Genomic DNA, 27,284 nt, shown 5'->3' with positions numbered 1-27,284 from the left:
CTACCCTGTAGACGGTTCACGAATAGTATATTATCCAGCCCTCAATTTATAAAATGTTGTTAATATGTCAGTAATATATGTACAGTATGGTATGATACATGGTTTTATTTAAGAAACCGAAGCAAAAAGAAAAGAAATAATAATACTGTGGCTTGAAACTTCATTTATTCCTTCAATTGTTAGCCTTATTTTTTATTTTTTTATTTTATTTTATTTTACGAGAAGAACCAATACGTACGTATCTTCTTGTTTCATTCGTACAAGTGAGCAACTCAATTCGTAAGGTGGTCTCTTTTTGAGAAAGTCAAAACATATTAAGAATTCGCTGCTCTTCAAAGAGTATTTGCCAGAATAATCCCATTGCACATATTTCAATGAATATATATGTGATATATAAGATAGTAGTATGGACGTTCATTTCATTTCAGGTTATGGAAACAACACATACTAAATTCGCAAAAATGGGAAAGAAAACCAAGCTTTCTACGAGCTCTGCTATTGATGTTCAGGTTACATTTTTTGATATCGATGTTTTTGGTGTTGTCGCTAGGAATATTGATGTAAGTAAAAATGTCTTACTCAAATGTTCTTTGTTTTATATTGCAATGTAATTAAAATTAATGTATATTTTTAATATAAAACATATGAAAATCCAATAAGCATACGTAAGTATACGCTATTTGATATTGCTGTTATGAAAACGCTCTCAAGATTGCTAAAATTTAATTATTGTCAGAATATTTTTTTAATGAATGCTTCGGTAGTTAAAATATACAGTATAAGTAATTTCTCATATTTTTCAGAGCTGGAGAAAGTTTACTATTTGGATTTTTTCTGCACTCTCTCCAAGTGCCTGAATCTCTGGGAATTATTGTTCTAAATGGCTGCTTGCTCAGTTTCTGTGGATTTCTAGTGACTGCATTATCTCGTAGCTGGAAACAACACACAAATACCTTCCGTGCAAAAATTAATATAGCTTGTGCACAATTGCTTTACCGTAAGGTGAGTTAGTATTTCATCGACAGTAGTCTTCTAACAAGCATGTGTTATAAGTCTGAAACAACATGAGCAATATACAGTATATATACCTTGGTAGTATGCCTCTTCACTAGTATTTTAAATCTGAAAATAGGAATATTAATTGTTTTTATTTCTAAACCGACAATTACTATAACCATATTTTGAGAACTCAAGTTCAAAATGTCATATTGGAACAAATTTACATCTTTGTGACATACAAGAAGTGACTGGGAGGTTTCGAATCTCAAGGAAGATATAAAAGGACAATATTATTGCTTCAGAAGTGTTGAAGCATCTTTATCGCAGTGAAAAATAACTCTTCAAGTTTCGACTAAAATTCCTCCTTGGTATCTAAGACATGATTTTCGTTGGCATCGTCGACCAACTAGAGCTTATCATGTTAAAAAAAGTAGAAGATTGACTCAGATATATATAACTGAGAAATTGTGCCTGAACTTGTAAAACTTGAGTTGTTGCCGTAGCAACCACTGAGGAGTGAGCAGAAGCGTTTGCGTTGTAAAATTAGATTTCTTTGGTTATCATCACTGGCACATTTACTTGTATTTTCTGTATATGTGTTACACAAGTTCAGAGTAAATATCTCTGTTGGTGTGGGACTTCTTTGATAGTATTCAATCAATGCAATACGTCGAGAGCTGACAAAACTGAATCTATCATTTTCTTTGTTGAAGTCAAGACTTTGGTCTTATTTGAGTGAGGGGTTATGTATAACCTCATTCCTTTGATTGTTCTTTTGTTTTAGATTGATAGTTATGAACACAGCACTTAACCAGAGAGAAGAATCGAGCAAGAAAACTATTCATATGAGCTTCAAACATTTCCGAAAGTGTCAGAAATGTGGTGTGAAGAATACGCTTCTCCTTAGATTCAGAAGACGTAAGACCCAACGAATGGAAACTTATAAAAGCCAGGTCCTTCTTGATGATATGGTCTCACTTCTGTTAAATGCCCAATGCGCCTATGTTTGATTTGTTGAGAATCGGCGATCTTTAGGATTGCACATGAAAAAGATGAGACAAGACAGGGCTTATCTTTTTCAATACAGATATATACATATATATACATTCACGAGACGAGATAATACTTTTACGACACATTAGGAGACCAGATAGCCTAAACTTTTGTCTAATGTGCATCCCTAATGATCTTGCATGACCAAGTTCAGGACGAGCTCAACGACTTTCTTGTTGGTGGTAGATGATAGTTTTCTCAAACTTGGTTTGTCTTTAGTATTATTAGTCTTTAGTGCGCATGTCACGCTTCAATGCTTATATTCAGCATTTACTGTAAGATTTGAAAGGATGTTGACATGTAATCTATTAAACATATTCTGATGAATTTAAAATAATTTATGTTTTGGATAAACATGTTTTATAACAGTGCAAAAACCCAATTTCTCCACTTTCAAAGTTTCATTGACTTGAAGAACCTAGTAATATAAAACGAAAATACTTAGAACAAGCATATTCTAAAAATTACAATAAGGAAAAATGATTGGTGGTTCTATAATGTAATGAAAACCGGTTTCACTAGCATTGCCGATGTGATTTCTCTTGAATAGAACTCTACAGGGTGGTCCGGAAGTGGTCGTACCCCACTTTAGTTTCAACAGTATAGTGCTAGTTGTGGTAGAATGTCTGTACAAAATTACCTTGAAGTCTTAAGAATCATAAACATAGGTATGATTACCATCCGTGTCGTAACACAGTTGAATTCTGCGCCAAGTTCTCGCAGATGTTTTGCGGAGATATTCCGGAGTCACGAGGGTGAAGGCATGTTCCAGAGCTGCTCGCAATTCCTGCGTTGTGTGATATCGAGTGTTTCTTACTTGTTGCTTTATGAAACCCCAGAGAGCATTGTCTGGTGTCGTCAGATCGGGAATTCTTGGAGGCCAGGCAAAGGAAGCTGGTGAAGATGCAGAATCTCTTCCAATCCAGCGGCCAGGAAACGTCTGATTCAGGTAATTGCGCACATGAATCGCGAAACTTCACTGCAAATAACAGTTACCAAGCAGAAAACAGCAGAAAACAAATGAATATGGATAGCAATGTTGCCAGACAATGCTGAGCAATGTTACCAGACACTACCAAGCAATGTTAGCAAACAAATCTGGGTAAAACCTAAAACCACCAGAAAACACCAATTAGGATTACGCCCACTTCCGGATCATGCTGTAGAGCAGCCACTTTACATTGCTAAAACATGTGTGTCATCTGGTTTGCTTAACTACTTATTTTTAGGTTAGGCAGAAAACTTTCCAGTCACTCCTTGTATCTAGTATATATTGTAGTGCATTTTGAGACAGTCTTATACAGTATTTTCTAATAGTTTTACTAAGAACAAATTCTAGTCCGCTTACCTGATTTAACCAGTTGAGGCACGAGTATGAAAGCCAGTGTATTTCCTCTTTAATTCTGAACATTACAGGGAAATCAGGGATATGGGAGAAGGAAATATAGTATATTGAGAAATAGTATTAGCAACACTACATACATTACCTGCCTCAATTAGGAACTTCCATGCACTACAGTTCTTAGCATGACCATATGAGTGAACGTGGGTATTTACCGGCAAATTTTCGCGAACCAGCTTTTTCATATTCCAGTTCGTGGAACCTAGATATTTATTATTCATGAACATACGGATGTGACACGGACTTGTATACTGATCGAAACAAGGCGTTAGTTGAAGACTATGTTTACTTACGCAGCCATGTGCTTTGTTGATCAGATTTTTTCTTGATAATATTCCAGAAATTCATGATTTAACAGAAAAATTTGAAATATATATGTTTGCGTTGTTTCTCTGGACCACTACATCTAATTATTTCAGCAGAACATTCATTTCATGATTACACAAATCGAAACATATCTTCATTTTTCTCGAGGAATGAGGAACGTTTACAGGACTTTCTTCTCCTTAATATCTAAAAGTAATATTTTGAAAGAATATAGACAATGATTGACATCTTTTCCCAAGAGAGAACGTGGGGGGAAATTGTCAGCAGTAACCTCTTGTTTATGAGTAATTAAAAGAACCAAAATTTATTTACGGTGAAAATAATAGTTACACTTAGTATTTGCGTAAACAGCACGAGTGTCACAGTTGGGGAAAAGACAAATAATAATCTACTTGTTAACAGAGTGCTTTGCTACGTACAAAGTACATATAAATAAATAACAAAATATTCCAACATAACAAAAGCTGTCAATTATAATTTGCAACGGATAACTTTTAAGCGTTACAAAAGTTCATTTTTTCAGACTTTCTTTTAAAAAATCTGCACAGGATAATTTACACTGAAACAAGTTACCTTGTTCAGCTAAACGCGATCTATATATTGATATATGCTACTTATACATATACATGATATACAGTATATGGTATATATCTTTTGGATATTATTTTAGTTCGATAGAAATGAAAATTTAAGAGTTATTGATAATTTTAGACTATATCCTGTTAACCATACCGTTACTGTCATTTTGTTAATATCATAACGAAAAGCTTCAGTGTGTCATTTCAATAGCTTATATGATTCTCGTACAAAGTTTAATTTTTAAGTTTGCAAATTAAATGGTTTTCATTCATTTTGCTTGAAAATTTATGCGTATCACTTAACTCAATAAGATCTATGGAATAATATATACTTCATCTTTTTTCATTAATTTCTAATAACATTTAGAATATAATATTTCATTTATTTTACATGTTTTATTTCATTTTCACGTTTACTGAAATATTGATTATTAGCGACACTAGCTCGAGTTTTCTGTATGGCATTTTTTGATATTGAAAGGGTGGTATTTTTTTCAATTGCCTTGGAGCGGCAAAAAGTTTAGTTAATCTCCCAGTTTTAACGCTAAGATAGTTCTCTTTAACATGGTACATTAATTATAGATTTATGCATCATCCCTTGCCTTCAATCATACTTCTTATTAGATCCTTAATATGATAATCTTTTCCTATTAATGTCACAATCATTCAAATCACAATTGTTTTCTTAACTTTCACTACATTAACACTTCCATATTGAAATTTTGCTTTACTATGCTAATTTTTCCATTCTTTTCCAGATTCTTGTTTTGAACATTTCTTCACCACTACCATAATGTCCATGTTTGTACTTCATACTACAATTCCTCTACATGAAACCTATCGTGATTGTTTCCCATAATTCTTTATTTAACGTCTCACAAGTTACGCATTGGTTGTTTCTAGCTGTTTATTCTACCATTCTTATGCTTGCTTCTATTTTGCATTTATATTTAAGATCGTCACTAATATTACTACGTACATAACCGAAACCACTTACCTGTTCTATTTTTTCTCCTTCATTTTCCGCGTTTGACATAACCTTTCTCATTCTAATCACCACTTCTTTTCTGAGTTCTTTCAACGTTTATTTTCATCCCATATTCTTTATACGTTGTTCACAAATTTTTCAATTTTCTTACACAAATCAATTAATATTTACCGACTACAAGGCACTGTGACTTCCATAACGCCAATAAATCAGGTTTCTGACTCAGATATGAGTCGTTCAGAGCAAAAGGGAATCAAGTGCAGTTACCAAAGTTGCAGTAAAATGAAACATAAAATTCGTACAGTACATGGAAAAGTTAGCATTGTTCTCTCACATTATACTGTAAAAGAGTTACAATATTTAGACTTTAAAGCTCTGAAAAGAGTTTCGGGTAGAAATCTTAAAGATGAAATATGTCAAAAATGATAAAAAAGAGGTGGACACGATTCCCTTATACATGGCCATATCTTGAGACAAATTTATTGTAAAGTTCTAGGCGTATAAAATCAGAATGCCTAGCTGATCATTATTACTTTCATGTGTTCCGAAGTGTTTAGGGTCCGAAAACTATTGATTTAATTTTAGTGATTTTCTCTTTCATTATACATATGATCAAAACTGCAAACATACTGAATATTAAAAAAGTGAGTTATTAGCTACAAATTTAAATTGCCAGAAAACAGAAATACTGGCGAAATGATAAATGGATGCACTTCCGTACTCATCATTCATACGGAACATTGATTTTTCTTTCCTTTGATATACCACTTTTTAACGTAGGGCCTACACGTAAATCAATTGCTAATTTGAATTTAGCCTTGTGTTAATGAAATGAGATTTATAAGAAAGGAAGAAAATTTTTGTATCATGCTTCATTATGTTGCCAAATCACTACTGTATCATTATTAGAATTTGAGGTAAAGCAAATATAAGTATGTAGGAATGAAATTTCCAAAAGTGTATACTAAAAAATTATCAATTCAAGTAGGCCTATCTGAGAAGTTTCCTTTACTATTTCATTTATTGCATATATAGCGATTAAATATTAGAATTGTATAAAATAATTTAGTGTTTTCCTTTTCAAGTTTTGTCGGTTGAAAGCATCAAGTACAGAAATGCAAATCTTATGGTATTATAAACAATTAAAATAATAGTGCAGTAATTTAAGCAATAATGGAGACAACACGGACGAAATTAGAGAAAGTGTGAATGTTTGGATTGTCATAGATTTGGGTTTAATACCCCATTATTTCAGTTTGTGCTCAATTCACAATTTTTTTATGACTTTTATACACAATTGCCTAACTTTATATCTTCGAGCATCCTACCAAATTTGAGAAGATGGGTTTGGCTGAGATGTGTCGATTTGTCACTTTTTGATCAACAAATTTTCTAAATTAGGATTTATATACTAAATTAAAATACATGAATATAAACACGGTACAAACATGTTTATTAAATGCGCTTTATGAAAAATAGAACATATACTTTTTTAAATAAATAACATGTTTATTTCAGAACAAAGCTTTAGATATTTCAGGATTTTATTAATAGTACCTGCATTAATTTTTGTAGTGAATAACAATAAAAATAGTATAAATGTTGCTAATATGGCACTATTTGATATGAGTTACAGTCCAGGAATTTTAGATAGCAAAATAGTTGGAAATTAATAATTCAAAAAATTTATTATAAAAATTGATATTTGTTTAATATTTTCTTATAATAACACTTCACTAGAAGTGTACAATATCTCATATAATTCTAATTCAACACATCTTACTCATACTTCCGCACCAAACAGTGTACATTTCACAGAGCGTTAAAAATTTAATTCACGTAAATCCGAAAGGGTCACCAAAATCAACAGTCATTTTGAGGGGTTACTGAAATACGGCCTAAAGTTATGAGAAGTTTTGATATGTTGTGATATCATGTTATAAGGAAACGATGGGAAATTCATTGGAATGACGCTGAAAGAAATCATTGAATAAAAAAGTGAAAACATTCGGTAAATCTTGTATAAATTACAGGCAAAAGGTTGTTCTTCAACTTTTGACTTAAAAAGTTCAAGAACTCAAATAAATAAACCTAATTTACTAATTTAAATTAACTTCTCAAAATATGAAATTGCAAGTATTCAGCAACTTCTGAATAAAACCATGAACTTAAATAATGGTATGAAAGTCCATTATTTGTATGAACCTATGCAATTTATTTTTAAATCTTTTAAGGTATTAAAGATCAAGATGCCGGACATTACCCAAGAAGATTCTTTTGTGAAAGGAGCTACGTTGTTGCTATCTAACGACGCGGACGTAATAGCTGATGTCATCAGCAAATGTGTATCTCTGTTGGCTCTGCCAATTGTATTTGGGATTGTCTTCGGAATTATTTGGCTCCAAATGGGGTTTGCATGTTTGGTTACTATTGCAGCAATTACAGGTGTAGTGTTTGCTCAAGGTAAGCAGAACGGTTGTACTGGTATAGACACAATTGAATTAATAATAGAATAAAAATTATTGTTCTGAAATAATCTTTTACGCAAACCATTATTTTTTGTATTTCAAGCTTTCCTAAACTACATTCTATATTCAAGTGAAATACGCGTAGTCGTATAAATTTGTTGTTCATTTAATTCTTTCGGTCGAAGTCTACTTTTAATTACTATTTAACACTTTTGTTGGGTGTTAAATTTTCGGATGATTCCCGAAAAGAAAGCAATTATGCAGCAAAAAACTGAAAATTCTTATTTTCTTGAAATTTGGTTTTAAGACCCGTTACATTAAAATGGCATTTCAAATTTTAGTACATTTTTATTGTCCGAACATTATATAAAACAGATTACAGGTAGAAACTAAGACACGTATTGTGAATATTTCAAATTCAAAAAGTGCAATATTGTGTACAATTAATGCTAAACACTATATTTGAAATACAAAATTCACATAAATGGCTTAATATTTCAAATTTTAGTTCTTTTTACTGCCCAATAAATTATATATAACAGATTACATATAGATATTAATAACAAGTAGTGAATATGTCAAATTGACGTATTTTCTGCTCTAATTGATAGCGTTAAACCAACAAACACTTCCCAACAGAATGAAGTGAATCTTACGTAATCATTTATATTTTACTATTTTAGTTCAAAGAAATCGCTGCCAGTTGGCAACAAAATGCAAGACATTATCACTACAAAATTTTCCGTAAACAATGAGCAACTGATACCAAATATCGCAGCGAAGTACAGGGTTATTCAAAAAGAAAGAACAGACTTCAAACATTTACTTTTTTTTTCCAAACTACAAAAGATAGAAACATGATTCGAATGTTATTTGATTAAGAAAAGTTTACAATTTAAACAGCCCGGATAGAAGTTCCAATCACGGCCGCATTGGCGCTGTTGTTTGTTGTTGTTTGTCTGTAGTGAAATGACGGCGTCACCACAGGAGAAAAAAATGAAATGAAATTTTGAGTTTTACGTCCCACAGTTATGCCGGTTAGGCTAAAGGAGACGGTGATAATGAGTAATGAATGAAATGGTGGAATGAAGAAAGTGGGAGGAAACGGGAGAACCCCGAGAAAACCCACGCACACGGTGTTTGTCCACCACAAAGTTCACTTGGCGGGAGCAGGGTTTGAACCCGAGACCCCTAGCACCGTAGGTGAACGCTCTACCACTGAGCCACCGCGGCCCTCACCACAGGAGAAGTCTTTTTGTGTGCTACAAATGGCAAAACTTGAGTCCATTGTTGCAGTTCAGCGAGCATTTCGCCGTCAATTTAATAAACAACCGCCGCATCATAAGCAAATTTACGAGTGGCATCGAAAATTCGTAGAAGATGGTTGCATCTGCAAAGGTAAAAGCACGGGACGTCCACGCACATCGAACGAGAATGTCGAGCGTATTCGTACACTTTACGAAAGGAGCCCAAAGAAATCCACATCATGGGGCTATCTATGGAGTTACGTAAAAGACCGTATTTTTATCCTTCCTATGCCTGACACTCTTGAAGGTCTACGACATCGAATTGTTGAAGCTGTGAATTCGATAACTAGAGACCAGCTGATTCGTGTGTGGCAAGAAATGAGCCACCGTTTTGACATTTGTCGTGTAACACACGGTGCTTATATTGAATGCACACCATAATTACTAACAATAAATTGTAAACTTTTCTTAATCAAGTAACGTTCGAACCATGTTTCTATCTTTTGAAGCTTGGAAGAAATAAATGTTTGAAATCTGTTCTTTCTTTTTGAATAACCCTGTATAAACAGAAATAGACGTTGTGAACTAAGTCGAATTTTAAAGTCGAATTTCAAAGTGATAGGTTAAAATTGTAAGTTCGACTGAAGTTCAATTTCGCAGCGAAAGGGTTAAATAGTACTGATTACATTTTTAATATGTTCAATATATTAATTTATAGCTCAATGCATACTTAGGAAGAAACAGCCTGCACAACATATATTTTTTTAGAGTTTATATTGCAAATCAAAGGTCTACCGCTATGGCAAGCTTACCGCTGGAGAGGGGGTAACAGAGAGTCCAATTCCCCCTTCCTAAAATGGAGAATATTACGAATTCCTGAATTTAAGAAAATGAAACTTACATATAACTTTCTCCTTTAAAATAACTGAACACGTGTTTCAGTGTTTTCGAAAATTCTGATCTTGAAGAGAGAAACGAGGCAATTTATATCATATTCAAATCTTCAGTTCTTTATTCAGAACATTGAGATCTCAATGATTCAGAAGAATCCCATTGTGGGGATATTTCAACTATGAAATCCGGTATTTAAAGTCTTGATTAAAATAAGGGAATACGTGTTTCAATATATTAAAAATCCACTCCTAAGAAGAGAAGGGAAATTTTTCTCCTAAAAAGAGAAGGGGAATTTTATATTTCCTTTTATATAACGTTAGAATTTGAAACCGTTTATTGAGAAAATGACCAATGTGAAATTCTCTTAGTTTTAGTAAGAATGTTGTTTTTATTCAATGATTGAAGAACTAAGATACGTCCTTTGGGATGTTCTTTCTTTCAGTATTTATTGACAAATATCTGGAGAATTTGAAAATACAACTTTTGCAAGATCACGAGAGAAATCGACTGTTGATAGGAGATTTCATCAGAGGAATAAAAACAATAAAGATGTCTGCTCAAGAGGATGTTGTTATGCAACTTCACGACCGAATGGTAATGTAAGTTACTACCAATTTTGTTAAGGAGTCTGAGAAAACTTATTGTTAGTTATGGACCAGTATATTTATATCTTCTAGATTAGAAAAGTCACAACAATAGGATTGCCACATTTCAGCATTGATGCGGACAAGTTTCTGTTTTGAGAGTAAAAATTCCCATCCGTGAAGATTTTCAAAAAGTCCCTGGTTTGTGTGCATTGTCTAAGCTCAAGCGTATTGTCAATTCGATTTTAGACATTTCACATGTAAAGATTTATTTGACTATTTATGTTCAAAGAATATATTGTCAAAAATATCAGAAATATACTGGAAAATATGAATATCTTAGTCAAAGTGAAATTAAATTAAGTTTCAAGTTTTGCGTCCATCGATATGGTCAAAGGTTAAGGGAGATGGTGATAATGAGATGAATGATAATAGTGGAGTGCAGAAAATGGGTGGAAACGGGAAATCCCCAATAAATCCCATTACACAGTATTTGTTAACCGTAAAGTTAACTTATGTGAGTTGAGATTGAACCAGGCTCACCATGGTCTAGAGGTTAACGCTCTACTACTGAGCCACCGCTGCCCTCAGGTAAAGTCAACATGATACTGTGTAAGTATTCTTGTTTAATTATTTTTTATTAACCTACTTCAGAAAAGATGGTTCTTAATTCGATTATACATAGAGCGTGTTTCAAAACAACACAGTCTACGTTCGGTAGATGATCCCTGACACGACGATAAGACAAAAATTATAGACCAACCTGGGCAGAGAAATATATTCTTTCGGCCCATATGACAAGCCGAAAGAAAAAAATGTTTAATTGAAGTAAGTTAAAAGGGAATATATGTTATTTTAGCTGTAGATTTCATTAATGCTTAATTGGATGTAGTGCAGGTTCATCCCAATGTGACCGCCAAAGAAATTAAAGAATTCCAGGAATGTTTGATCAAAAGTTGAATTAGGAAAATAAACATCAATCAAGTAAAATATTTTAACGAAAAAAAAATCATACTGCATCGTCCAAGATAGAACACTATTAAATTTACAAGAAAGGAAAGATACATATCTTTGATTGACCTGCTTTATCCCACCGATTTGGATAGTGTACCTTTCCAGTAGTCTCATATAAATTTCATTATGATGTAATGGTAATCTTTGGAGCTAGACCACGACACTCTTCAATGACTGATAGTGTTTATACCATAACTGCATGTACGATCACGCATAACCTCGACATTATATGCATTGACTTTATTTTATTATTTTGTTTAAAAGAGTATGCTTTCTTGGTAGTTCCGCTTAAAGTTTTATTAGGACCTCATGATAGTCCTTGGAGCTAGGCTATTAAACTCTTCAGCAACTGTCAGTGTTAATATCATAATTAACCAATTTAATTGTGTGCATGTATATGCATAATTTCAAAAATAAGTGTACCAATTTTGATTATTTTCTTTTTTCGGTTCAAAGAGTATGCTCTCTTGTAGCATTCACATTTATTTTATAATGATCTAATAAAAGTATTTGTAGTTAGATAATGAAAGTCCTCAACAGATGATAATGTTTATACTATGTACATATTCACGCAGCGGCGGCGATTAGGGGGGCAAGAGGAGCAGGTGCCCCGACTTTTTCGAAGTAACCTCTTAATGTATATAGTTTTATTTAGAAATGTAAAGTTTTTGTATGCATTGCTGGTTAAAAAAAAAAAAAAAAAAAAACTGGTGCCATATAATATTTGCCGTTGCGTGAGTACGTATTGGTTATTTGTCTTCCCGTGGAGTTAAGAAAGCTACAGGAATTTCGTTTTAATTGCAGTTCAAAGCAATTAATATTGCAATTGCGTATTTCTTTCAATGTCGTAGAATATGTTTGTAGTATTCACTGTCTTTCATTTTCTAAGAGTAATAACATACATTTAATGGCACGTGTGGAATTAAAAGTACAGGGTGCGGCACGTAAAACCGGCCCGTCGTAATATTCTGGTATATTGTGTTTTTGGCAACACTTAAATAATCTACCTTCCTACCAAGAGATGGCGTGTCGAGGTCGGGTCGACTTACGTGACCTGCAGCAGTCACGTGCAGCCGCAGCCAGTGAAACTTGTCGAAACCAGTTGAGAAAAAGGCCTCGTTGTGTTAAGCCGGGTGAGTGTCAGTGTGTGATAATGCCGTATTCGATACCCAAGCGTGTTACCATTGTTGAAGGGTTCATTCTCACTGGATCTTCTGTGAAAACAAAGAATTTGTTTCGGGAGAAATTTCCAGGACGTTCTGTGCCAGCAAAAAGCACCATTCAGGAATTGATTGAAAAATGGCGGCGTACAGGATCGGTTCAAAATGCTCCTAGGAACAGACGACCATCTGTCTGCACACCTGAATTAAAGATGCAGGTGGAGGAGATAATGACAAGAAGTCCTCGAAAGTCAACCAGGAGATTGAGTCAAAAGGATCATGCGAGTGAGAGAAGTTGCAGACGTGTTTTAAGGGGACTGAAGTTAAAACCGTACCGGATAAGTGTTGTGCAAGAACTGAAGGAGCCTGACCTGCAGAAGAGAGTGCATTTCTGTTCATGGCTGTTGAGCAATCTTGCCAGTGGTTTCTTGGATCCACTAATGCTCATCATGAGTGACGAGGCGTGGTTCCACCTGTCTAGGTACGTAAATTCCCAAAACAACCGGTATTGGTCGACAGAAAATCCACACGCAATCCACCAGGTACCCTTGCATGATGAGTAGATTGGTGTGCCATTTCCGCCACACGCGTTATTGGACCCATATTCTTTGAGACGACAGTGAACAGTGACGTGTATATGGGAATCCTGGAGGAGTTTTATACACACTTGACCGAAGAGGAGCGTCAGTTATGTTACTTTCAGCAGGACGGTACAACATGCCACACATCAGCTGCATCATTGTCCCTTGTGCATGAGATGTTTACACCAGAGAGGACAATCAGCAAAGGCTTGTAGCCTCCTGGGTCACCAGACTTGTCCACGTGTGACTTTTACTTATGGGGACTGTTAAAGGGAAGAGTATACGAAACAAATTCACACACAATTGAAGAACTGAAGACTAGGATCCAGGATGTCACCAATAGCATTACAACACAAGAACTGACAAGGGTATATATGAATCTCCTCAATCGTGCTCACATGTGTGTTGAAGTGGGCGGAGGACACTTTCAGCACCTGCTGTGAAGGCTGCTGTGAAGGTGAGTAGTCATATTCAATACATTACATTTCATTTATGTGTTGTAGTTAATCATATTCAATACATTACATTTCATTTTATGTGTTCACTTTACGGGCCGGTTTTACGTGCCGCACCCTGTATAAGTTGTTCGTTAATCCCGAGTTTCAATATAACTTCAACAAAATAAGCCTCATTATTCATTACTATGCTTAATATTATCATTTCTTTTTATTTGTTTTGCAATTTACTATTAAATAATCTGATCACAATTTTCCAGATAGAATTTTAAGATGTTCATGAGCAGGGAATCAAATCTCTTCTTACCCTTTTGTTGTTTAAGAGTACAAAGGGCTAGTACCTACTTGCGTTGCTCTTGTCAATTTATTTACTAAAATACGATATACGGTATTTTAAGTGAAAAAGATAGTATCCTGTTAGTTTCACAACCTTTCGCTAACGAGGGAAAATAATAGGATATACAAATATTCAGATCATGTCTTGCCTCCCACTTTTAACGTCCAATCGCCGCCACTGTGGTCACGTATAATTTTGTAACGCGTAGATCTATGGTCACACATGCTTCGTGGCCGACACAGTTTTTAGGAAGTTAGCGTCCTGCGTTTATGTATGTAAACTACTGAGGTAAAGAAGATAGGGAAATAATATCCGATAAAAGAAAATTATCCGATTTGAGAAACGTACTAAAGAGCAGAAAATAAAAACTAAAAGAAAAAACATATTAACCGACTTCAACAAAGGGCTAAAAGATATTAATAATAAAAGCACTAAAAGGTAGACAATAATAATAATAATAAAAGTCTTAAAAGCAGAAAATAGGTCATTATCATTACCTATATAAAGTTTGAAGTCTGATGATAAATAAACAAATTAATGGTTCATAAAATGAACATTAAAACTACATAATTTTATATTAGCCATTAATTTGTTTGGTTTGTTAAAGATTTCAATTTTCTTATAGCTAATGGTAATGAATTATATATGCTTTTAAGAGTTTTATTATTATTATTTTCTGTTTATAGCACTTTTATTATTTTCTACTTCTTAACAGTTTTATTGAATTCGGTTAATATTGTTTTTTAAAGAAGTTTTCATATATTTCAATATACTTTCCAAATGCTTTGGAAATAAACTTGAAAATAAACATAAAACTTACCACTCCTGTGCTGAAATTGAATGTTTATATAGCGAACGAGCCAAATAGAAGTGTGTCCGCATTTTGCCATTATAGAATATAGTAACCCTATATGGCGATAAACACAAAATACTGTAATTATAATTCAATAATAATTTATTAATGGATGTAATTTATAATATTTATAGAGCAACCATGATGGTGTAAACTTTTTAAAGCTTGTTTTCCAGTGGTTTAGATAATGGAGTTTTATTTGCCATTTGAGTTTATATAAGTATGATGTTTAGAAGTAGCCAGATTATTACAGTTATTAATAACACCACACAATTGATGAAGTTACAAGCTTGGAAGAAGTTTGTTAAAAGCTGGTATAGTTGTGTTTATCACTTCTCCAAAATATTGAAATGTGCTTTTTATATTTACAGGAAACTTCATGTTTTTTAAAAAGTAATTATATTATTGATATAATTAATTTCCTAAAATCTTCTAACTAACAAAATAGTGTTCAAGATGTTATTAAAATGTAATTGAACTGTAAACAATACACATTATTTGATCTCGGCTAGTTGAGTTTCTAAGCCAGCATTTGATATTAAAAGCTTCATCCAATGTGAAGTGTAGATTCTATGGCTGCTCTTTGGTATTAAAAGATCCATCCAATGTGAAGTGTAGATTCTATTCCAACCATTTCCAATTCGATGTTTTGTAACTTAACAGTTTGCTTCCCCCATTCTCAGAAAATCAGACGAATAAACACTAGAAACAAACGAGAAACCTGTGACTGATAAAGCATTGACGACAGGCAAACAACAGACCGACGAGACCGATATTTTGCCGATATAATACACGTGAATTTCTGACCACTTGTACACTACCAATCAGAAATATGCAAATTTGGGAATCCAGCGCTTGAGGACAATAATTGAGCGCGACCCTATAAGATGGTAGCAAGCTCGAGCTCGAGGCAGAGCGACATCGAGCCTCAATATAATTAGTGAACACACCACGAGCAAGTGGAAGCCTCATTCGATGAGAGCAGCAAACCTTATCCCTTAGTGAGCACTAGCTGTATGGAAGATAGCATGGTTGAGTTTAAACAAATGAGAACCCGAGATATCATGAGCCTTGAAAATAGTGAACGCAAGATACATTGAGAGTAGCGAACCTCAGCCTGCGCAAGCCTGAGTGAGCTCAAATTGCAAAACAACCATCTCTGCTGCCAACATGCCTCTACTTCATTCTCTTGTCTCGTCTCTCCCTTTTCTCTTTATAGTAGGTATGTTTCTTTCTGTCGCTTTTCCGACGCCATACATCTTCCGGTTGGATATGCTTGTCATTGCAGTACACCACTAGCACAACAGTTCTTACTCATCACAGACAAAAAAGCAAAATGTCTTCTTCCACTTCTATGTCGCCATCTTGGTCACACACGGAAACTAATGGTGTCTCTCTGAAATTATATAGATAATCATTTCAAACCTCTCGCTTTCTTTTCGTTGAGTGACTGCCCCGTAACAGTTTTTGCTACACTAGCTACGGGGAGCTCGTAATATATTTTTAATACAATAATAAAGTTGTAATATATTTTTATCACTTCGAAGTTTAGTAGAGTCTTATGAATGGAGGTAAAGTATATGCTTGGAAAACTTAATCAAGTACAAGAAACTGCTTTTCGCTATCTATTACCGTTCTGTTCTGTAGAGGTCAACATTAAAATTAGAATTGGTTCGTTTCTACCATCTCTATCAACGAATTTGGCTTCTAATTTTTAGCCCTCTATATTCTGGCAAAAATTTATGATGCTCCATCAAGTAGTTCATAAGATTTTCTTTTGTTTCCCGAGCAGACACTCATACGACAGATAGTGAAAATATATGAAGGAATTTTATTACATTAAACTTCTTAATAAAACGTAGTGTGATTTGCTTTACTTTTAGAAGGTGAGATATCAAGATTGATTGTGAAATTAATTATCATAGCATACATTCCATACCTTTGAATTTTAGATCTCAGTGGAAGAACGTTAAGAAATTTGCTCTTGTACTAAGTTCCAAAACAACATTTACGTATTTGGGAAACCGATTGATTTTCTTCGTTACTATTATGACTTTCACTTTACTTGGAAATTTACCAAGGATAAACGAGGTAAGTTATAGAGGAACTCTTTATTTATTTCTGTCACCAAAATTTCTCGATTTATTGAATTTATGCAACATAATTTACAGAATTGAAACTTTTTCTACAGCAATGAACTGTAAAGAATAAGAGGAACCAAAAAAACTAGATATATTTTGTTTAAAATGTTCCTTCACACTCACAAAATGCACAGCATAACATATTACTTTTGACTGTTTTGGATGCCTCAATTAAAACAATTTATACTCTTATGGAAATCTAGTTTTATGCTTCTAGTTTCGTCGTAGTAAAAATTATTTTTATGGTCACAAAATTCAATAATTTTGCCAAGTGTTACTGTGCATAATTAAAATTAAGTTTCTGTAATTCAAATAATCATTTTATACTATGCAATTATTCCTAAAATTTGCTCGTTTTGCTCTTTATGTTGCAGGTTTTCATGACTCTGATTCTCATAGATTCGTTAAAGATATTTATAAATTTTCTATCCTCATCGCTACGAACTCTACCAAAATTAGGTGAAGCTCTTAAACGTTTTCAGGTAAGACCTATGTTCGTGATTTTGCAACAATGTATTCTCATAAAATTTAGTTTTTTAGAAGAAAATATGTAGTAATCTATTCTAATATATAATAATGTTAAAGTAAGTTACTCTAAAATCACCTAGACCATGAAAGCAAGGTAGGGTTTTGGAAAAACTTATCGTAAGGGAGAAAATCAAGTTCAAATTTTTCCCCCAAGAAAAATATATCTCAAAGATCACTGAAATTAGGGGGATAAAACTTATTATATAAGCTATTCATTAAAAATAAGTTAACATGTTATAAAGTGTTCTAGAAAATTTCACTCTGAATGGTGAGGGACGGAAATATGTTTAAAATACTCGAATTTCACTTCGATTTATCACAAAGTAGCGAATGTGAGGACTCGCTTAATACGTACAGTACTGACGAAGACGTATAGCGATTAGTGTAGTAAACTATTAATTATGCTAGGTGCTAAAGATTTCAGGACTATTTTGAATGAAGAAAGAAAAAAGAATTAAAAGCAATATCAATAATAAAGAGAGAAGCGTTGATATACAAAGGATGTTTCAGTGCAGTCTTGATAAACTAGGTAAGTTTCTTTTCGAGGGTCTGATGATTGATATACAGTTTATGATAGGGAAGTGTTAAAATCTTTGACCCGAGTGGGTCCGTATCTTGTTCGGTACGCCTTTTATTGTGATAGTACTGGGTTCGATCCTCATTTGTGTCCGTTGTTTGAGTAAAGCCTTCAATCAAAGTACGGATTCAATCCTCTAAAGCTTATTTGTCTCCCTTTGTATTTAACAACAATTCAAATCATTCATTTAAACCCTGCTATATAGCCACTGGACACATGATACGGAGATCGAACCAGAACGCTTTAAAGAACCAACATAAAAGTGGATACCAATCGCATATTTAGGGCTGATGCAATTTATTAATGTACGTATTATTAAGTTGCATAGGCGCTAATCACTCGTGCTGTAAAGAAAAATAAATTAGGTTATTTCTTAAAATTAACACATGTAAATTTAAATCATGATTATCATTTTGAAAGGATACTCAGCTTTTGATTTTTTTAAAATTTTAATTCACAACACTAAAACTTTAAGAACATATAACAGATCACTTTGCCACTTCAAATGGATACTTGGAAATGATAATTATATTTTAATTTAATTTAGGCCCGTTGATTATCGAAGACGCGGTTGACGCGGTCGCCACGAATTATCAGTTATGTTTCGTTACATTGCTGATTTTTACACCTTCACTAGCACTGTTCACTTACTTTGACACTAGAAGGGGGACTATATTGGAAATTCAGGGGGGATGTCCTGTAGGTTGCGGGTTGGTCTCCTCTCATCTTCTTTGCGATAGGTTGAATAGTATGCCGTTCTCCAGTTCCATACTGCCAAAACTACTTTGTTCACACTTGTTAAAAATATTATTTAACGTTGCTCGTTCATTTCGATGATTCGTTCTAATTTCTCATTATGACTTCACTAAACGTATATTTCAGACTCTTCATTATTGCTGTATTTTCGCACCAGCTAATTCATTCGTGGTTGCCGCTTCGAGTGTATGTATAACACTAACTTACTTTTCTCTCCGTTTCGTCTTGTTGCTAGGCAAAGAATCGGTTTGCTACACAGTTTGGTGATGTCAGAAGCTAAAAATAGCTATGACAGCCCATAGACAGGAATGTTTTGAGACGACGATTGTTCTTTGTGCTGAGTTTTGTCTCCTTATTTGGGAAGGAGAGAGGAACTCTACGATTTCCGTCCCACACGAAACGCACATACATATATGAACATTCGTTTGTTGGCTGAGAGAAAAATTCTTAAGAGCACTATTATGCGAGGTTCATTCAGAAAGTTAAAAATTTCTTCTTAAAAATTAACTGAGCTGAACTGTATTGTTACAAAGGCGCTCGACAGGACGTTTGTTTTTGATAGAAGAGGAAAACAAACAGAACCCTGCAACACTGATCACTTCACTAGTGTCACCAAATTTCATTCACTGGTCTTCAAAGGGTTAACATCACTTAATTCTTCTTGAAATGATATTACGAAAAATTTTCAAAGTCCTTTCTGAAATACGGTTACGAACACGTGGGCCATACGAAACGAATTTCGGATTACGGTTGGGCCATAATTTCAATAAAGTTTATTAATGTCTTTCATTATATTAATATTCGTTATATGAAACACTTAAGTGCCACAATTTCAAACACATTAAAATATAAACAAAGTTGTTATTATTTTCCTTCTAAATAGCATATTTAATAATTGGAATAACTAATTACTGGCATTGTTTACCATTAAGCACAAAATATTACATTTACAAGTATATTGAGTAATTACATTAACTTAAAATATTTACTAATGTAGTGCCTTGTGCTCTTACATGTAACATGATTTTTTTTTACTATTCTATTTTACCATTCATTTTCAATATTTACTTTCATTTAAAAAAACTTCCAACGTTCTTGAATACTAACACAACAAATATATATTCATTTCCATATGTTTTATTAGTAGTGATATTATTTCAATTATCATTACTACTATGAAACAAATATACGACACACAAATTAAATTCTAGTATCAACACACGTAAATATTTTCAGAAAATTGGTTAAGGTATGAAAGATTTTTTTTACTTAAATCTACAACGGTACTTATTAATCGTAATATTTTACATTTATTACATTCTGGTTAAATCTTGACCAAGAATGGACTGAGCAGAGGATGGTTTGTCATACCATTACACCTTTTGAAGTGTCTGCCCTCCGAAATTTTGAAGATACCTACCCACATTAAAATATCATTTATTTCCATCCCCGAAGCAAAGTGAAAAGATAGGATATTTGGGTAAAATTCAAAAATAATATAGAGGGGACTAATAAGAAAATTGCCTACTCCGGGCATTACATAATACGAATAACCCATAATATTGGAGGGACCTTTGCTTCCATATCTTCAAGTACTACTTGAAATATTTTCGTATTCAACGAAAAGATTAATACAAAGTAAATGCAACCATAGTTGCTAATAATTATCACATACACAACTTACTTGATACTCATTTATAATAGGATGTCTCATTATATCTTCCTTTCAACTGAGCGACGCGCCATGAAGGTGGGTACAGGTAACTACCATAACTTACTACACCAAACTTCAAGTATCCTCAGCTGATTAGTAATCCCAGAGGCATACTGATTAGGTAAAACGAAATAACTTGACATAACAAATCGTAAGTATACATTACTATTAATGGACGCATGTTTATTATTTTAATTTTGTAAAATTGAAACACTATGATGGAATATTCTATATAAATTTTCCACATCTTCACAATTTAAATTTATTTCATTTTACTATATTTAAAAATTTTCACTGCGCAAATTCACTCTTGCACTTCGAAAAGAAACACTATATTTTCTGATTCAAAAAATCAAATTTCGTTGTGAAGCATTAACAAAAAAAATGTACTATTACAAGTGATTTGGTATTTCTTATGCTTAAAATATCAAGATTTTAAAAATGGTATCTCTTATCCGACCTTTTCTTCCTTTTTTTTTGAAATATCAAAACCATTGCAAGTGTCGGTTTCATACAGTACAAGCAGTCCGGCATAACAAAGTTTTTGTTTATCCTACACCTACTTTAGGCTTTTTCAACACAACAACAATTTTCAAAGGTTTCATTTGCCAATAAACAAGTAACATGAATGTATAAACTAGTACGAGGTTTTCATCGATCCTGATTACATTAGAAAGCAGTAGTGCAAAACTCAAAATCGGTTTCTCTACATGTATGACTGCTGCATAGCACAAGAAATTGACTAACTTATCACTGCTTAAATCACAATTACTTTTCTTTCGTGATAATTTTCGATGTGCACCAATTTTACGGTATTCAGAATGAATGCTAAGTTGCATTTTTTGTTTCACTAGGTTTTTCCATTTACCTGTATGTTTGGCCTTTGTTGTTACGTCACGATCAGCTGATAGCACATCACTGACAGTAATTGATGATTGACATTTAATTTTACCATTACGTTCACTTTCAGATCGCTTAGACGTAAAAGATTTATTCACCCGATTACCACATTCTTCCTGAAAAGGTTCGTGATGTTTGTCTGCAGGTGATGAGTGGTCAGCACTTGACCCCTTTACTAAATCATTATTTTCTAAGTTACCTGCAGGATCTGATTTAAAATTTTGATCACCGTGGTGCGACAACACAACTTGACGTTTACGACTACTTGTCTGAGCATTGGTGCGACTGTGACATTTATTTTTCAAAGAACATTTACGAACAAACTTAGACAATTTAGGAAAATAATACAACATACGTTTAATTCTTTTTAGCTTCCGTCTGACTTTACGTACTTTCTTTTTATGTTGCCGGTGCTTTTTGCCATATTCAACTAGTAAATTATATTTTCTCGCCCTTTGACAAACAACATTTCGTAATCTACTAAAATATTCTTGACAGGTTTTCAATTTCTCTTCCCACGTTACTAAGTTATGGTCATTACCATTAGGCCTACCGGGCGTTAAGCCGTTTGTACTATCTTTTAAATGCACAATTTCACTGCAAGTAACAATGCAAAACATGACATAATTCATTTCTTCTATCCGTATGTTTTTAACTTTCAACTCACAGCTTAAAGAACTACTCTTCTCTTGACAAATCTTTACAACCCTAACAGACACAAAAAATAAACAAGTTTTGTGAAACCGAACGCATTCCAATCTACTGGTTAGCAAGGTGCCATAAAAACAATTTTCCTCTAATAAACATATTACACTACGAGGCTGCGTATATGGGCTACTCTCATTCCCCTTTTCAACGCAATTTATTACAACTCTAGTAAACCTTTCTGTAGTGACGCACGCATTGCATCCCTGAATGCCTTTTGTTCCTTTACAAAACAAACAAACAACAGCGGAAACAGCTGGCTGTTCATTCACACACACAGCTACACCAGACGTGACCAACTTGATAGTTGGTGAAGGTTGCAAAGAGACAGCTGGGTTGAGGTTGTTATTCTTTTTTCTTTCTGAAACGCTATTCGACAGAGACAAAACAAACTCTTTGGGTTGGCCTACCTCAGCATTAACGTAACTAACAAAAGGAATGATTTCTTTTTCTACTTTTAATTCACTCTCAGATATTTCTTCAACCTGTTCAAATTCATTGTCAAGAAATTCAACATCGGCTTGATTTACAACAATAGGTGGTGACTGAGACCTAACACATGGCAAAATAATACAACATTTAACACATTCATTTTTCACTGTTCGTGCGTATATTTTTCGAGCTACGGGGGCAGTGTCCCACAAAGTACCTACGGATTCATATTCAACAAATTCTAAGCAATTTTTAGCAAATTTTCTTTCTAATGGTACTATTTTCCTTCTATGACTCTCGTAACTTTGAACATTTTCTAACTTATTAACATTTACAGAGGGATACGGAAATGTTACAGCTTCAGGAGGATCGACAACCTTAACCCCTTTTGGTGGTACAGTTTTACAATTTACCTTCCGTTCATCGCTAGAATCCTTATTACAACTAATCTTGTGATGTTTTAAGTACTTTTTATATATCCTTTCAGCTAACCTTTCTTTCGCAATACGTACTATCTCTGAAATTTCGAAGTCAATCTTTAACTTACCCTTAATGTCTGACAGAGAAACAGATTTTGATTTGAAAACACATTCATCTTTAATTCTTCGATAAAGCTCAGATTCGCGTATTTCATGCATTTTAGACACAATTTTATCTTCAACTCCTGCTCTATATTCTATATTGCTTTTCAAAAGAAATTTTGCAGCTTCCTGTTTAGCTCTTTTACGAATTTTAGATGTTTCCTGATCTACCTTCAAAGCATTTTCAACTTCTCGCAATGTAAATGGTTCTATTCTATATCTGAATTGCCTTTCTACCATTACATACTCTGTTTCTTTTAGAAATTTTCGCATTTCCTTCATGACAAGTACCATTTCTCCATTCACATACATGATGACTGATTTACGAATGCCAAAACAACAAAATTAAAAAGCACTGAAAAGGCACTACTATTTACCTTGATCAAAAATACAATTGGCGTCGTTTTTATGTGGTTTTATCAAACGTTCCAGTACGTAAATTACTAATTTCCATTTAGCGGTTCAGGAGTTCTGTCTCTGTTTCGGAGCGCCATTTCTTTGTAACCTGCAGGGTTCGATTCTCGTTTGTCCCTGTTCGGGAAGACATTTCTTTGACCCGCGTGGGTCCGTATCTTGTTCGGTACGCCTTTTATTGTGATAGTACTGGGTTCGATCCTCATTTGTGTCCGTTGTTTGAGTAAAGCCTTCAATCAAAGTACGTAATTCTGATCCTACAGATCCCCAAGTGGGCTTGGACATCTACAATAGTCCGGGATTCAATCCTCTAAAGCTTATTTGTCTCCCTTTGTATTTAACAACAATTCAAATCATTCATTTAACCCTGCTATATAGCCACTGGACACATGATACGGAGATCGAACCAGAACGCTTTAAAGAACCAACATAAAAGTGGATACCAATCGCATATTTAGGGCTGATGCAATTTATTAATGTACGTATTATTAAGTTACATAGGCGCTAATCGCTCGTGCTGTAAAGAAAAATAAATTAGGTTATTTCTTAAAATTAACACATGTAAATTTAAATCATGATTATCATTTTGAAAGGATACTCAGCTTTTGATTATTTTTAAATTTTAATTCACAACACTAAAACTTTAAGAACATATAACAGATCACTTTGCCACTTCAAATGGATACTTGGAAATGATAATTATATTTTAATTTAATTTAGGCCCGTTGATTATCGAAGACGCGGTTGACGCGGTCGCCACGAATTATCAGTTATGTTTCGTTACATTGCTGATTTTTACACCTTCACTAGCACTGTTCACTTACTTTGACACTAGAAGGGGGACTATATTGGAAATTCAGGGGGGATGTCCTGTAGGTTGCGGGTTGGTCTCCTCTCATCTTCTTTGCGATAGGTTGAATAGTATGCCGTTCTCCAGTTCCATACTGCCAAAACTACTTTGTTCACACTTGTTAAAAATATTATTTAACGTTGCTCGTTCATTTCGATGATTCGTTCTAATTTCTCATTATGACTTCACTAAACGTATATTTCAGACTCTTCATTATTGCTGTATTTTCGCACCAGCTAATTCATTCGTGGTTGCCGCTTCGAGTGTATGTATAACACTAACTTACTTTTCTCTCCGTTTCGTCTTGTTGCTAGGCAAAGAATCGGTTTGCTACACAGTTTGGTGATGTCAGAAGCTAAAAATAGCTATGACAGCCCATAGACAGGAATGTTTTGAGACGACGATTGTTCTTTGTGCTGAGTTTTGTCTCCTTATTTGGGAAGGAGAGAGGAACTCTACGATTTCCGTCCCACACGAAACGCACATACATATATGCACATTCGTTTGTTGGCTGAGAGAAAAATTCTTAAGAGCACTATTATGCGAGGTTCATTCAGAAAGTTAAAAATTTCTTCTTAAAAATTAACTGAGCTGAACTGTATTGTTACAAATCTGGTGAGGAATATGCTTATTATAGTGATTTGTGGGGAATTGAAGAGATTTGTAGTTAAAAAAATATGCAATCAACAATTAGAAGATGAAAAATTTAGGAACCTTCATATTTTATAACTCTTTAAAGTATTGAAAAGAATTAAGGGTATTTCACGTGGTTGAGGTTCTGGAGTTGATGACCTTAAGAAAGTACACATAATTAAAACGATTGTGATATATTTATTATGCAAATTTTCTAATCTTCTGCTAAGAACAGGATGGGTCCTCACGATTTCGTAAAAATAATTGGACTACGTTGATTCCAAAACCTGGTAAAAAATTTAAATGAAGTCTCCAACTGGAGACCTACCACAATATCTGATTTTCGAGTTGAGTTGATTTCAACGTCCCTTTCAGCAGCGAGGCTATATGAGACTGTACCTACTGATTAATGTGGAATCCGATCCCCATGCGCTCCCGCCGGGAATCGAATTCGGGTTTCCCACGCCAAAGTCGCGTATGCTAAGCGCATAGCCACGAAGAAGCTCTATGTGATTTTCCAGTTATTCGTAAATACTCATATCGTGAATTGGTTACCACTTAATTTCATTAGTCTTAAATCACCTTTCATTACAGAACTTTCTTGAGCGCGACGAACACGATGTGATGAATTTTGAGAAATGTGCTACTCACGAAAACTGTGTAACATCTGGTGTTACGCTAGTTGAAGTAACAGCTAAATGGAACCCGAATTCAGTTATTAATACTTTAAACAGAATTACTTTAAGAGTAAAGCAAGGAACTCTAATGACAATCACAGGTCCTTCAGGTGCAGGAAAGGTAAGTAGATATACTGCATACATTTTGAGATACTATTCACTCTTTTTTTGTGATTTATATTTAATTACTGTATTTAACAATAAACAAATGCACTGCTAGAAAGAAGAAAGAAATATAGCTAGAACACTAATTACCTTGCTAAATAGCGTTGTTCATAGTATTGCAAACTAACCTGTATTTTTGTCAACTTCAATTATACGTGGTGAAAAATTGGAACAACGTGTTTGTGTGAAATTTTGTTTTAAAACTGGGAAGTCTGCTTCGGAGACTTACGAACTCTTAAAAACAGCTTTTGGACACAAATGTCTGAGCTGGTCAAACGTGTTTATCTGGTTTCACAGATTCAAAGATGGCCGCGAGTCAGTAGAGGATGACCCCGTCTGGCCGGCCTTCAACATCAAAAACTAACGGAAACATTGCGAAAGTTGACGATTTAGTGCGCTCGAACCGTAAACTTACAATTACGGAAATGGCTGAAGACCTGAATTTAAATTTCTATGCTGTTCAGTCAATTTTAACTGATGATTTTATTTTCCAGAATTGGCATCTCTACCTAGATAGTTATTCAACATAGAAAAAACGGTATATTTATTGTAATATTAATTTTTGAATGTTTGCCTACGCAATGGGACTCGCGATATGCTGACTGCGAATCTCACAACTTAAAAATTGTCTAATTGCCTCTTTGGGTTTCTCTCGAGGGAATCTAATTTTTAGGACTCTCATTCTATTTACTATGATAACTTCTAGAAAATAATACTACAAAACGTTGGAAAGTATTTGGATTTTTTATATCAAATTGAAGAAAAAATATTTCATTAAACAGGGCTGATCAACGCGTTGTTTTAAAATTTGAAGCTGCTGAAAGTACCATACAGAAATTTTTTTGAAACGCGCTACTTTAAGAGTGTAGAGGAAAAGCGTTATTTACAAAATGAATTTTATAGAAATATGTTAAATAATTAATGGAAGTTCTGTTGTATCATGTTGATTCTCTAAAATTAGTCGGATGGGTGCCAGGAAATTAACAAGTGTATTAATTAGATTGAGTTTAAATCACTTCATTTAGTACTTTTTGAATCCTTTTAGTTGCTGGTTTCTATAGTTATGCAACTATAGTACTTCAAAAGTTATTTTTTCTAAAAGTTTCAGAAGCTTTCTGCTGTGAGAAAAGCTGTATTTCGTTCCATGTCAGTTAGAACTTCTTATTTATCATTTCATATAAGAATATCCTTCAGAAACTTGTTGATGCTACTTTTTTTGCAGGCTGTATGCTACCAAAAGCTATACTTTAAAGCACGTAAAACACAAGATC

At 33.9% G+C, this 27,284-nt stretch overlaps 1 protein-coding gene across 1 annotated transcript in view; it reads left to right on the top strand.

The window, feature by feature from the left end:
• LOC145692489 (ATP-binding cassette sub-family C member 4-like) overlaps window positions 1-27,284 on the top strand; it is a 149,097-nt gene that overhangs the window by 69,435 nt on the left and 52,378 nt on the right. The window contains exons 4-10 of the mRNA XM_081767798.1: window positions 429-560; window positions 804-1,002; window positions 7,582-7,810; window positions 10,399-10,555; window positions 16,893-17,031; window positions 17,456-17,563; window positions 25,766-25,969. Of these exons, the coding sequence (XP_081623924.1) occupies window positions 429-560; window positions 804-1,002; window positions 7,582-7,810; window positions 10,399-10,555; window positions 16,893-17,031; window positions 17,456-17,563; window positions 25,766-25,969 (1,168 nt within the window). The remainder of the gene's footprint in view (window positions 1-428; window positions 561-803; window positions 1,003-7,581; window positions 7,811-10,398; window positions 10,556-16,892; window positions 17,032-17,455; window positions 17,564-25,765; window positions 25,970-27,284) is intronic.

The sequence above is a fragment of the Thermobia domestica genome, chromosome 8 (assembly GCF_964235325.1).
Source record: "Thermobia domestica chromosome 8, izTheDome1.hap1.1, whole genome shotgun sequence".
In the NCBI taxonomy this organism is placed as follows: domain Eukaryota; kingdom Metazoa; phylum Arthropoda; class Insecta; order Zygentoma; family Lepismatidae; genus Thermobia; species Thermobia domestica.
Note: the sequence above shows the minus strand (reverse complement) of the source record. Positions and strands in the feature narration are given on the sequence as shown.